This window comes from Pleuronectes platessa, chromosome 21, assembly GCF_947347685.1.
Source record: "Pleuronectes platessa chromosome 21, fPlePla1.1, whole genome shotgun sequence".
Lineage (NCBI taxonomy): Eukaryota > Metazoa > Chordata > Actinopteri > Pleuronectiformes > Pleuronectidae > Pleuronectes > Pleuronectes platessa.
Window position 1 is genome coordinate 9,818,779 of NC_070646.1, and position 13,582 is coordinate 9,832,360.

Below are 13,582 nucleotides of genomic sequence, written 5' to 3' on the forward strand. Positions count from 1 at the left end.
AACAAACAGGAAATAACAACGTGTGGGTGTACAGGCTGTACTGCAAATGAGCTGGTTGCAAATGTCTATTGAGTGCATGTCCCAGATAGGACCATCGCAACCCAGCATCGAAAGCTGCATTCATATCCTTCCAATGGAGTCCTGGATCAATACACATTCAGTCAGAAGAGAAAGAGAAAATGAAGTGAAAATCACTTATTCGTTTCTGACCTTTTTGTTTTGAGATCATCACCGCAGGCACGCACACATGTACACACAAACACACACACACACGCACAAACACACACACACAAACACACACACACAAACACACACACACACACACACACACACACACACACACACACACAGAGAAACACACAGCATCCCTGCTTCAAAATTATCCATTCTTATTGCATAATACAACCTTGGATTTGGCAGCTGGAGAGACATGTTGGCCTGAGTAACGTGTCTGAAAGGATGGAGGCCTGTGATGCTGGTGTAAAAACTGCATCTTGACTGGAGAGGCTTTACAGTGATATGGGGGAGGGGTCCTTCCCTGGTCCTGACTGGCCTGTGTGATGCAGAGAGAGAGAGAGCAGGCAGGATGGATGGAGGAGGAGGGAGAGGAGGAAGAGGAGGACGCATAGGGATGGCACGAGCTCTCCCTGTCTGCCCCCCCCCCCCCCCCCCCCCCCCCCTCCCCCTCCACAGTGTCCTATAGCTCTCTCCAACCCCTCCTCTGTGTGGATCTCCCACCCTGCACTAGCTGGGAGCTGTACAGTGGGATGGGGTGGTTGGATTCTCGGCTCCCTGCCCCCACCACTCACACACACACACCTCTACACGCACACACACCTCTACACGCACACACACAAACACACAAACACACACACACACACACACACACACACACACACACACACTCAACCGTACACACTCAGGCTCAAATTCTCTCACTCACTGCTGCATCACATCACAGCTGACTGTGAGGCATCACATGCTGCATGGTAGAGTCCTGGTGCAAAAATGCAGAAATGCAATAAGCAACACCAGGAGTCTCAACAATTGGGGATTTGACTTGAATCAGCTCTATTATATCATAAATCACACATATACTGAAATTTTAACTTAATGCATTTCCACATTTGAAAGAAACCCGTGTCTTGATTTTCTTATAAATGAAGACACACACTCTCTCTTTGGATTTGTCTTATTTATCCCCATCATCTGATCCCTCTGCCTCTGAAGGGTGAATGCCTCAGTGTCAAAGAGAAAGCCTGCAGCGGAGCATACCAACTGGATGTCTGATAGGGGTGACCTTCAAAAACTAAAAAAGAGGAAATATGAACACAAATATGAAAAACACTCCCCTTGTGCACGCCTATTGTTTTATAAGTGCGATTTGCGCGTAGCTCTAATCAACGAGCCCCGTTGTGCTGTCTCCTCCCCACACACACACGCAGCCGATGATAGGTTTCCACCGTACGGCCGGTCAGGTGACTTTTTCCGCTTCGCCATTTTGTGCCGCTGCGCCGGGTATTTATCGGAAGAGTCGTGACTCGCTCGTTTACACTGTAAGGCGGCGTCAGACGGTTTCCCTCCGCAACTCAAGACTGTGGCCTTCGATACCCTTTTACGCCAACTGCAAGTCTCCTCGGACCCGCCATCAACAGTTAATCTTTTGTACATTCATTTACATCTTTTTTTATACCGAACGAGGAAGAATGGCGACCGAATCCCCCGAGTACTCTCCGTTCTTCGCAGTGATGGGTGCCTCTGCAGCCATGGTGTTCAGCGGTAATTATCACAACACGACCACCTCTCATGTCGGAGCTGTGTGTTAAATACAAAATGTCGATTTGTGGAGAACCCTCTGCTCATCCTCACCGCTGCTGGTGCCTCGACTTGTCACCCACGGTGCCTCCATTGGAGCTGAACGCCACCCGCTAACTCTGCTGAGGTTAACGTCGCGATGCTAATCTCGAGCTGTCATTTATTCAGACGTAGCTGGTGATGCTAGCGACTTGTGGTTCACTTGCTATTAGCTAGTCTCTATTTAATATTTGTTCGATAATGGGTGTCAGTCTTCCTACCTCCCTACCAGGCAGTGAAGACCACTCCAGGCTAGCTGATGACGACTACATTAGTTATCTTCGACTGTAGAGTAAATCCCTTGTGCACAGGCTCAGTGCTGTATTTGAACGGACATGATAAAACAGTGACTCAGTCGAAACGATCGGGTCGTTCTGTCATGTTGTGATTACCGCGGAATCTGAAAGCTTCACGCTGTCGAAATGCCTCTTTTACTGCCTCGCAGCTAGCTGCGTGTTAGCTTGATGCAATCAGCAGATGATTTTGGGCTGGATGCTCACATTTTCTGCAAAATACCAACCACACATCTGCATTCAGGGTTAATGGGGTTAACATCAAAAATCGTTTGGCTTTCCTGCGATATTTTGTATGTAATGTAGTTTTAATGTAGAAACCATGAACCAGTGATGAGTTGAGTTGACATCGATCTGGGTATAATGTTCTGCTATTCTGCAATAATTGATTATCTGTCAAATCAATGATGTGACATTGATTCATCTCATGATGAAAACTGTATATTTTTACATCCTAAATGAAAACTGGAAACCAGGATCAGCTAGTCAACTTCCTTATTGCTCAAAGGAATGACACAAGGTCACATGACTATCACATGATGAGACTTCTGACTTGGAGTTGCCTTCTTGCTACTGGTCTGGAGTATTATTAATAAAAACGCCAAAGTGATCAATTTGTGGCTCATTTTACAGACGATAAAAGATTTAACATCACTGTTGCTATCAGTGTTAATAAATAGTAATTCTGATGTGGCACTGAACTTGCACTTTGAGACTGTTTTTTTTATCGGTTTCCTAGTCTTCCTTTATTTCAAGGTAGGCCTCACATCATGTGCACTGCAACCCAGTAAAGCTTCCATCTGACTGGGTTCACTGGTGGGATGAATGCCGTTACAATGGGAAATCAATAAGCCGATAAATGACAGTTTTACAGTTTGACCCACTGTATCCCGAGGCCTTTTGGCAGAACTTGCTCATTCCTGGTGGAAAATTATACCTTGAAATATACTGTGTTTATAAAGAGCTTTTTCGTGACATAATGTGATCTTGGATCCTGTCCCCACCTTATCTTGAGTTTTCTCACAAATTCATAGATGCAAATGCTTATTTAAGAGTACAGGCTATTTTTTCCACACATTTTATCATAAAGAACATTCTGCTATATGCCAATGAGAATATTTCAAGATGAAGATTTCAATTACACTTCTAACTGCAATATGCAACATATTTTCAATTTAATTTGTAAGTATTAGAAATCACATTGTTGATTTTAAACTTAACAGTATAATCAATGAGAATCTTATTCAGTTTTCATCTGGAATAGAGACAATTGCACAACTCAGTATCTGATATGTCCAGCATTCTGAAGTGCATCACATGAGTGCAGATGATTCATAGCGCCGCCAGACTCTTGGAAAGTCCTTAGATGGTTGAATGATGGACATTCAGAATGCTCTATTGGCATTTTTGCAATCAGCATTCCAACTGCATGCACCTCGTGGCTTAGAACATCTGTGGCATTTTGACATTTAACAAAATATTTTTCTTTTATAATGACCAGCACAAAACCACACTTGTACAACACTCTTATGAGCATCTTATATATGAATTATATTGTCCATGACAACCTCACAAATTTGTGAATAGAATTGATAAATGGCCCCTTTAGTGGTTAGAAAAAGTCATAGATTTGTTTTATATTTCAATTAAAAAAATCTTCAATGATAAAACTATAAGATTTTATGTTATTCAACACTACCCGGCAGCTGGAGGCTAAAGCCAGCCCTGTTCTTGTCAGCTCTGTTTTACTGTCTAGCGATGGGCAAGGGCAGCATGACGGTGGCGGCGTCCCCTGAGGTCAATAGTAGTACTGGTCTGCGGTGGTGAAGGACTGACAGCTGGGGAATTAGCTAGTAAGGAAGGGATCATGCTGGCACAAAGAAGGGCTGTGGTAGTGGTGGGATGGATGGGGACATTTGATGATTCAGGCTTCAGCTTGTTAGGATCGATGTTACGGTGTGTTATGGAGCCTCTGACACACAGTTGTAGCTTGTGCTCCTGTAACGTCAGCCTGACACAAGCCGAGGGACTATGACAACGTTTTAGAGATTACTGCTGTCAGTCAATCAATGACACACTTAACGTTCCTTATCCTGATAATGAGAGAAGGGTAATTTAAAGAAATGGGTCTGTTTTCTGGAACAGACTGTAAGTTGCTGTGATCCTCTGGTGTCAGGTGATGCAGCATTCTTTTACCCCTTTGGTGCCTTGTAGTGATCCCTGGTTCACAGCAGGTGACACTCACAAGGTGTTATAACCCATCAACACTTCCATGATAGCTGTACTGGAGTTTGTCTGTTACCTTTCTCTGCCAGGAACAGTTAACGTATATAGAAGCCATATATCCTGGATAAATTACCTGATAAATGTGTGTGCTTTTCCAGACATTGCAGATTAATAGGATACTGGACATTTGAAGTAATCTTTTTGGGCAGTTATTTTTATAATGCTTTCAGTTACTTGAAGAGTTTTACTCGGTGACGGCAGTGCATATGTTCGACCTCCCTGATATTTGTCGGTGTGTCTCCTAATTCCTGTATCCAGCCTCATGTTTTACACATACAACTAACTTGCTATTTTGTAAGACTGGAAATGGTTTTATCCATGAGAGTTTCCTGATTTGTGTCATTCGTTCCTTAAATCCAGTGCTTCCTCATTCACTCACTTCCCACGGCCGATCTGTCGCCTTTCTGTTGCTTGGGCATTTTGCGCGCAGACCCCTCCCAAGCTGGAGGCACCGCCTGCTCTGACATCACATGGCGTCACAAGGGCAACCCATACATCAAATATTCTGCTGAGAAGGGACAAAGAAAAAGGGGGTAAAAAGCTCTTTACCTAAGCTGAGGGATTAGGATTAAAACCCAGAGGTTGTGCCTCCACACTACTGCAGATGTCGCCCTGCTACAGAATCAAACCTTTAATCGTCACGACAGAATGTCGGTGTAATAGTCTCTGTCAGCCCTCACCTGTCACACATCAGTGAGGCCAAGATTACACAGCAAGAATGGAGCCCGAGGATAACTTTCCTGTAGGTATCTTATTAAGAATGGATGGCTGAGTGACTACAACAGCTGTTTAGTGGAAACCGTCGCTGTTGCTAGAATATTGTTCTAAAGAATTGTTGTTTAATTAAAGGTTTGTTCTTGGATCTTGGCCAGTTTTTATACTGAATTGCTAAGGTTTATAATAATGCTTCCTCGTGCCGATGTTAGTTTGCTTGATGCGATGTACCATATCATTTTGGTTTTGACAATTTAGTCCTTGAGCAAAGATGTTGGAATTTAGCAAAAGAAAAGTAAAAAAAAAATACAATCTTTCTGGTGTGATTGTCAGGGCTTATATTCAATAGAGATGTTCCAATAACATTTTCCCCCTCAGGGGAAAAAATGGCAACATATAAAGCATATATAACAGCGGAATGCAACTAACCCTCAATGGAAGTTAAGGTTGCTATCATGGTTGTTTGGCTTCACTCAGGCAAAATTCTGTGAAAAATGCATATACAGAGAATGAATGCTTTAGAACTCAGTTGAGTGATAAACTAATATGTAGTTGGGGACATGGCCGACCACCTTGCCCATATTTGAAAAATGACCCACATCATCGTCTATTTTGCCATTACATCGACGAGGCCTCTCAGCTAGACTTTGAATTAACCGGAACGTGTCAGGCTTGCTCAACACATTCTCCCAAAAAATTGCTTATTGCTTTACATGATTTGATCCTATTATGTTTGATTTAGTGGTTGTTGTATGCAGCCACTTTAACGGCCATTCACAAGTGACATAGTAACAGCTAGACATGAAATGTTTTGCCAGTGCGATGGAGGACCTGCAGAGGACTGAGGCTATTTTTAGCATCAACGCAGCATCTACAAAACTGAAAGCGGGGGAAACGTCTCCCGACTCTGAGAATATACCGCATGTCCTTCATAGTGGAAGTACTGCCGAACTGATGACCCATTTAATATACATGTGCAGACCAATATATTAGATACTGTGGTCAGTGTAATCTCCAAGCTTTCCCTTTATCTTTCGGGTGATGAAATAAACACACAAGCACACACGCGTGTCCCTCTGGCAGGGGGATATCTAGTCTAACACGTCTGATTCATGACACACTGCCTTGCTCTGACAGTCGTTGTTGGGCGTTGCTCGAGATTCTCATTCACCTGGAAGCTGTTCAAATGTTTTTGTTGATGTGCAGAATTACAACTAGTTCTTGATTGATGGCTGCTGTTCTATATTTGTTCACATATAGTTTCTAATAATGGAGAAGAGGGATTATTGATTTTCTCTTTCAATCTCCTCCTTGTGTGACGTAGGAGGCACTACATTTTCTCCTCGGCGTCACAGGCCACACAGCGAACATGCTGACGAAGCTTTCTGCTCCCCTCCTTCCCCATCACATTGCAGTGTTACTCATGGGACCAGTGCGAACCGGATATAGAACACCGCAGATGTTGCACGATTGTGTTCTGCTAGTCCTTCCCTGGTCCCGCTTCTCTTCTGATGTCAGCAGTCTTGGTGTGCTGAGGCCTAATGGGCTTTTTCATTCCGAGTCATTTGCCGCCCTGCAAAAGGGTCAATTGTAAAATTAAATTAGCGTATGCAGTTTAATGAAATTAGGCGCAAACTGGCGCTACAAATTTGTTTTTGTTTATTTTAGTTTGCATAGTTTCTCTTTCAGTCAAAGAGAACGTGATCTGGTATTTCCAACACTGTCAAAATTCCCCAAATCAAGCCACATTGTGTTTTTAGAGGGAACAGAAACAGTTTTTTCTGTTGTTGCTTCATTCCTTATTTCACTTCTGCCTTGTTTGGCCTCATGGTTAACTGAAGTTGCGTTCTGTTTCTCTTCCTCATCAGCCTTGGGAGCAGCCTATGGCACAGCTAAGAGCGGTACGGGAATCGCCGCCATGTCCGTGATGAGGCCGGAGCTCATCATGAAGTCCATCATCCCTGTGGTCATGGCGGGTATCATAGCCATCTACGGCCTGGTAGTAGCAGTGCTGATTGCCAACAACATCTCAGAGAAGGTCACCCTCTACAAGTGAGTTCAATTAATAGGTTTGAGTTTTATACATTTTATTTGAATTGTCAACACATACTGCAGACAAGTTTTGCATTCAGAAGCAAATTAGAGCTCTAAAGCAGGGGTCTTCAACGTTTTTCAGGCCAAGGACCCCCAAACTGCGCAAGAGATGGAGCAGGGACCCCCTACTATATATATATATATATATATATATATATATAGTATATAGTATATCAAATATTACAAGGGTTCATTTATTCATGTTTGTAACTTAAACATGTGCAAGGTACAGGGTGGCCATGCCACTGCCATATATAAACATACATCTTGCATACAACACTGAGCTATTAAAGTAATTCACAGATTCATGTTTTTATTTTAAACATGAATGTAGAAGAGACAGTGAATCCTCAAGCCATCTATGGATGGCACACATACGCCCACATTAGTGAGATGTCGGACCCTGATGGGTAGCACACAACTTATCTAAACTTGGATGGATGGAGGTTGTCAGGCAGAGGGTATTATCAGCCTCATAATGTGTTGGATGCATGTAAATGTTTATTTAGAGACATTTAAATTTGTGGGGGGGAAATTGTCTGGAAAATTTGAAGATTTTATTTATTTTTTTTAATAGTCTAATCAACCAAAGATTTCGCGACCCCCCTGCAGTACCTCTGCGGACCCCCTAGGGGTCGCGGACCCCCTGTTGAAGACCTCTGCTCTAAAGCATTGATGTGGCACTTTTCCAGATTTCTATAAGTCACAAGTGATGTTAATGTCATTTAATATCAACACTAACAAGCATGCTCTGTGTTGCCCTAGCTTTGATGTTGCTCCATTAATCATAAATTCTTAAACATGTTACAACCACCCTGTTGTCCTGATTTACAGTTGTTCATCACAATGAACACAGCCACAGTGGTTAAACAAGTCAACGACTGCACTGGTGTCCTCTGCAGTTTAACAACCTGAGTAAAGTGCACTTACATAAGTATACATCGAGGAGGGCCTAGTGTATATATAACCTTTACTGCATCCTGTCACCTGCTGGCAATGGAGGCGCTTCGGCTTGTGGGAAACAATCATGTCGTCCATCCTTGTATACAGGCTACGTGCACTTCCCGTGTCAGAAGGTTTTATGGCAAAGAGGTGTGATCAACTGAGCAGCTTTTACCACATGAGTGAGGCGACAAATAATGAATGAGCTCTGACTTTCTAATGTTGGGTTAAAACTGTCCCTGTTGTTCAAATTGTTAATCAATTTTACTTGAACTCTGTGTGTCTCCAGGAGTTTCCTTCATCTGGGAGCTGGGTTGAGCGTGGGCCTCAGTGGGCTGGCGGCAGGCTTCGCTATCGGCATCGTGGGCGACGCAGGCGTTAGAGGCACAGCTCAGCAGCCAAGGCTTTTTGTGGGCATGATCCTCATCCTGATTTTTGCAGAAGTGTTGGGTCTCTACGGGCTCATCGTTGCCCTCATTCTCTCCACGAAATAAACACCCAAACATCTCCACTAAAAGATCTGTCCTTTATGTTGCTGCTGGAGAAAGAGTAAAATGAGGCAAAATAATTGTAAAAAAAAAATTCTGCCAACAAGATGAAAGAAGTGAAAGTGGGGGAAAATGAATACACGGCTCCGTAAATATGGTCTTATCTCAACAACATGTACAGTCGTCCCAATTTGATAGTCAACTTGTAAATGCGCAATGTAGTGATTTGTCTGTCTTGTGTGTGCGTGTGTGTGTGTGTTTCAAAAACAAATTGATGAAGAAGATTCCTTTTTTCCCTCCACTTATTTCAGGCCACGAGGCCGGCTGAGGCAGCTCGGCCTCCAGGTCTTAGAGAGCTGACCTAAGGGCCACACAGGTTTTTCTCCTCCCATATCGACTTGGGAGTTGTCACAATTTCTGCATTAATCTTGAGGATCTGTTTGTAAAGAGAAACGTGTATGGACTTAAGAATTTTTTTTTTCACTGATTTTATTTATATAAGAAATTGTTCGTTGAACTGTTTAATGCAGCAAAAGTCTTTAATCCCCAGGATATATTATACATATATATATATACAGACAAATTAATATCTATATAGATAGATTTAATGCACTGTGGGTTAATTGTGATAAGTGGTTGGAATTCCTCTGGATGTAATTCTTGGTTAAGTAATTAAGATTGCCTTTAGTATGTTGCTGGTGGAGTGGGAGTTTTATGTGTAGCTGTATTCTAATCATTACGCAACCGTTCTCAAACTTCAGTGTTTTTCCTGTAGTACTGCTGTTTGCATTAAAGGTGTGTGCGTCCCATGTTGGGTCTCACAAGTGTAATTTCCCAAAAAAATTCATCTTCTCTCCATCTTCTTCACCCCCCCCCCCCCTCATCTGTGGCTGTACTTCCATCGCTTCCACATTCCAGCCATTCAAAGTACTGCATGGGTTTCAGTGTTCTGTTGGTTACGACGCTGACGAGCAGGCTACTTTCAGAAGATTTATTCCAGATCAAGAAGCTAGTGTGACGTGTAGTTCCTGCTAAAAAAACTAAATCACATGTACGTGTGTAAATGATGCAAGACGACTTGATGGTATCAAATGTAGCAGCAGAAATTGGTGAGATTAATGAGTTTGGCCTGAATTCACGTAACGACCGGTCAGGATTGATCTGGAGTGACTTTTCAGAGAATGGAGCTGCTGCGTTTTCCTGAAGCACCAATCTCCAGCCCTGTATTACCACTGGTATTGAAGTTACCCTGATGTGTCGGATGTGAATGTTTTCATGATCGAATTAAAGAAGATTCCAACTTAGATTTGACTGGCTTCCAAAAATATAGTTCCTAGTACTGCACATCTCACTGTGACACATTTAAGTACTCTTATTACTAAAGCACTATTAAAATTGCTTTTGTACTATATTAATCTTCTGTGACAGCTGATTAATACAGCACTGAATGAGAACTACACAGGCAGGTAGACTTTTTATTTTTTTTATTTAACTGTACAGGAAGAACACAACATAGAAAAATAGCATAAAACAACTCGCCATTACATTGTACAAATTACAGAGCCTATGTACTGATGTGTGAGCGCGATCCAGATATTTAAACATCGTGTCTCAAGCTTGGAGACTGTCGAGCAGAGTCTGTGTGATGCTGCTGATGGCACTGAAGGTGGCGCTGTCGGGGAATGACTGTGTGAAATCTTTGCCTTCCTCTATGCTGCTGCTGAGCAGAGGATCCAAGGGCACGGCACCTGAAATGGAGATGACGAGTGTTGATTACTGAGCTTATGCATTATCAAAATGACGCCAGCGCAGTCGTTTCTAAATATTCCATCTGATACGTCACTGAGAAATGATTAGCAGCATCGTTACGTGATGCCATAATTAATGAGCATCAATGGGGAACATCTAACACCGTCTAAAGGACCACAGGGACATGGTACAGTTTCCTTTGCTGGCTAAAGCTATGCAGCAGTGGCAGTGGCAGATGCATTCTCACCGCCACAGGCTGAGCGGAATTAGCCGCATCATTACTCCAGAGAGTGATCTCCACACAAAGCGGATAGCCATCGAGGGAAACCGTAAAAAAATATCTATTGCTTTGACTGAGAATTATTGATTAATGCGTATCTTTGAGTTATTATTCCTCTTTCAAACCTGCTGCAACTGCACTGAAGTCAACATCGACCATTTTGGCAACACAGCAGTGATGAATGGAGGCAGAGGAGTGATGCACACTCGCTGTGTGTTATGACACCCTGTGGCCGCAAGCTGATATTACATGTAATTCTAGCTTGCTGCTCTTACCGAGGAAGACTGATCCTGTCAGTTTGGCCAATTCTTCACCGCCGCCCTTCGAGAAAATATTGCTGCATTCCTGGAAAGAGAGAATAGTAAATAAACATGATGCACAAACCTAAACAAAAAAAATGTAATATAATAAATGACATGTTTAAAGCGGCAGAGGATTTGTAATCATCTTCATATACTTCAGCTTCTTTCAGATAAATTCAAATGTCTGAGTCAGTTGCTCTGGATGTTTTCTTAAGCATTTCCTGCCAGCGCCCCCTGGTGGAATGACCAGAAAATGAGCCCATATGAGAATGTATCTGCCCCGAACAATCTCCTCCTGCGTTATTTGTGTGAAAGGCAAAGAATGTTTTCCCCAAATCTTCCAGAGTTTATGTCTGAAGACGGCTTTGGAAACATGTGACCGTGACTACAGGTTCATACCCAGATATTAGTATTTCATGTCTGATCTGCCCAATCGACAGTATGAGAGAGTTTACTTACGGAGCAGTGGGGACACACAAAGCCACTCATGTTCTCCACAATGCCCAGGATTCGTACGCCCGTCTTCTTACAGAAGGTGATCTCTCTCCTCACGTCCCCAGTCGATACAGCCTGAAGCAAACAAGACCAGCAACGGCAATTTACACTCAACGTAAGGCATCTGAGGGAGGCTAGGTAATTATAAACTAGTTATAAACACAGGTAGTATGTGGTGACGCTCAGCTGTTTTGTAACAGCAGTCAGCATGTAAACATGATGATGAACTGTCAGTAAATAGTTGGGGTTCTCTCTGCACAGGGGTCAATTTGTGCATACCTGTGGTGTTGTGACCAAAATGGCTCCATCCACTCGGTGCTTCTTAAGGTTCTCCAGTACGGCCAAATGCTCGTCAGACGTCCCAGGCGGCGTGTCCACCAGCAGCACGTCCAGCTCCCCCCACGCCACGTCTGACACGAACTGGGCAATCAAAGCTGCAGGACAGAAAGTTCAGAGATATTAACTATTGAGGCGAAGAGGACGGGTTAAAGTTTAAGTACAAGGCATGCAGCATTGTATTGTGCAAATCTTCCAAGAGTAAAAAGGCAATTGTGTAAATATCATAAAACCCCAAAAAGCTGCAAATCTGCAAACATAAGATACAACTACCATTAAGTGAAAGTCTTATATCGGTGTATTTCCTCGGCCACTTGATAAGTCGGTCGCTCTATTAACAACAGTAGGATATCACACCTGTTTTCTTGGGGCCCCTCCACACCACTGCTTCATCCGGGTCGTCCAGGAGGAACCCGATGGACATGAGGGCGAGGCTCTTCTGGGCGTCGGTGTAGACCGGCACCCAGCCCGAGTCGCACTGGTGCACATCAGGCCGGCCCACGCCCAGCATGCGGGGGATACTGGGCCCACAGAGGTCAACGTCCAGGATGCCAACCTGATGATGATGATGGTTTGTATGAACACCAGTCAGGAGTAGTGTGCAGAATTATACAAAACTGTAAAAACACTCATAGCAGAATGACAGTGACTGCAGCTGCCTAAAGGGATAGTTCACCCTAAAAATGAAAATGGACTTCAACCGCTTCACCCATCCCTCCATCGGCATAGATGATGAGTGAATTTTGCCTTTTTCCGTGAACTATCCCTTTAGTGGGAAATAACAAATGGACTTTAATACACAATGTACATATTGTATAGCCTCTCTTCGTGTTACACACCTTCTTGCCAGCTTGTCGGAGAGCCAGGGCCAACTCTGTGGTGATGGTGCTCTTTCCCACACCTCCTTTCCCGGACAGGACCAACACAACGTGTCGAACCTGAGCCAGATTCCCGTCTGCTGCGGAACAGATGAACATGGTGAGTGCACCGAACACATCATGGTTCTCTCTCGACTGCAAATGGCGATCCGAGTAGAGGATGTTATCAGACACAGTGCCCGGGTCACGGGTTCAACACAGTAAGTGGGTCAGAGGTCACGATGTAACAGCTTGTCATTACATTCGCTATTTATCTCAGTGGCGTTATAGCAGCTGACAAAGTTTAACATCTTCAACTTGAGCGTATTTCCAGTTAGCTTCTGCTAACAACTTATACAAGCTGTTACCCTAAACGCAGCAGGTTCTGTTAGCTGCCATCTTTTAGCATTGAACACACACAGCTAATGTAAACATTAACAAGCTACAAGTCAGACTCAAGCATCTTGAAAACGTTGTAGAGCTGTTGTTTTCCACCTACCATTGTTTTGTTCCATGCTTTAGAATTGGGGCTACAACATGCACACGCAGCACCGGATTGAGCCGCTTCCTGCTGACGTCATAGGGTGCTCATCTGCTTCTCCAATTGTGTTGCACCGTTCTCATCTAGGTCCCGCCTCTTACGAAGCGCCACCAATAGGCTGCCGAGGCACAATATGGTGCGTTCGAACACCCCACGAAATATCATAATCAGCATTAGCATGGCTGGTGTACTTGTTGTTGATATTCACATGTGATAATACACACGTCAAACAAAGCACAAAGACATAAATAAAGATGTTTATATAGATCTAGATGTAGATGCAGATTAAGATGTAGATGACAATGTTGATATTTAGATATAGATGTATTCGTAGATATATACAAGTAAAGG

The 13,582-nt window shown here is 43.4% G+C and overlaps 2 protein-coding genes across 4 annotated transcripts; one reads left to right on the plus strand and one right to left on the minus strand.

Moving 5' to 3' along the window:
• Nucleotides 1-1,429: 1,429 nt before the first annotated feature.
• atp6v0cb (ATPase H+ transporting V0 subunit cb) lies at nucleotides 1,430-9,975 on the plus strand. The gene is made up of 3 exons (XM_053413229.1): nucleotides 1,430-1,779; nucleotides 7,016-7,199; nucleotides 8,473-9,975. Exons 1-3 carry the CDS (start codon nucleotides 1,449-1,451, stop codon nucleotides 8,675-8,677), a joined length of 720 nt encoding a protein of 239 aa, XP_053269204.1. The 5' UTR covers nucleotides 1,430-1,448; the 3' UTR covers nucleotides 8,678-9,975.
• Nucleotides 9,976-10,140: 165 nt separating this feature from the next.
• On the minus strand, nucleotides 10,141-13,338 carry nubp2 (nucleotide binding protein 2 (MinD homolog, E. coli)). 3 transcript variants are annotated; one of them, XM_053413227.1, is made up of 7 exons: nucleotides 13,190-13,338; nucleotides 12,673-12,791; nucleotides 12,191-12,389; nucleotides 11,777-11,931; nucleotides 11,462-11,572; nucleotides 10,976-11,045; nucleotides 10,141-10,419 (listed from the first exon to the last, which is right to left on the minus strand). In XM_053413227.1, exons 1-7 carry the CDS (start codon nucleotides 13,203-13,205, stop codon nucleotides 10,283-10,285), a joined length of 807 nt encoding a protein of 268 aa, XP_053269202.1. In that variant the 5' UTR covers nucleotides 13,206-13,338; the 3' UTR covers nucleotides 10,141-10,282. The 3 variants fall into 3 exon arrangements, with proteins under 3 accessions (XP_053269202.1, XP_053269203.1, XP_053269201.1); XM_053413228.1 differs by having other exon boundaries at nucleotides 12,673-12,788; nucleotides 13,190-13,277; XM_053413226.1 differs by having other exon boundaries at nucleotides 12,673-12,846; nucleotides 13,190-13,275.
• Nucleotides 13,339-13,582: the final 244 nt, after the last annotated feature.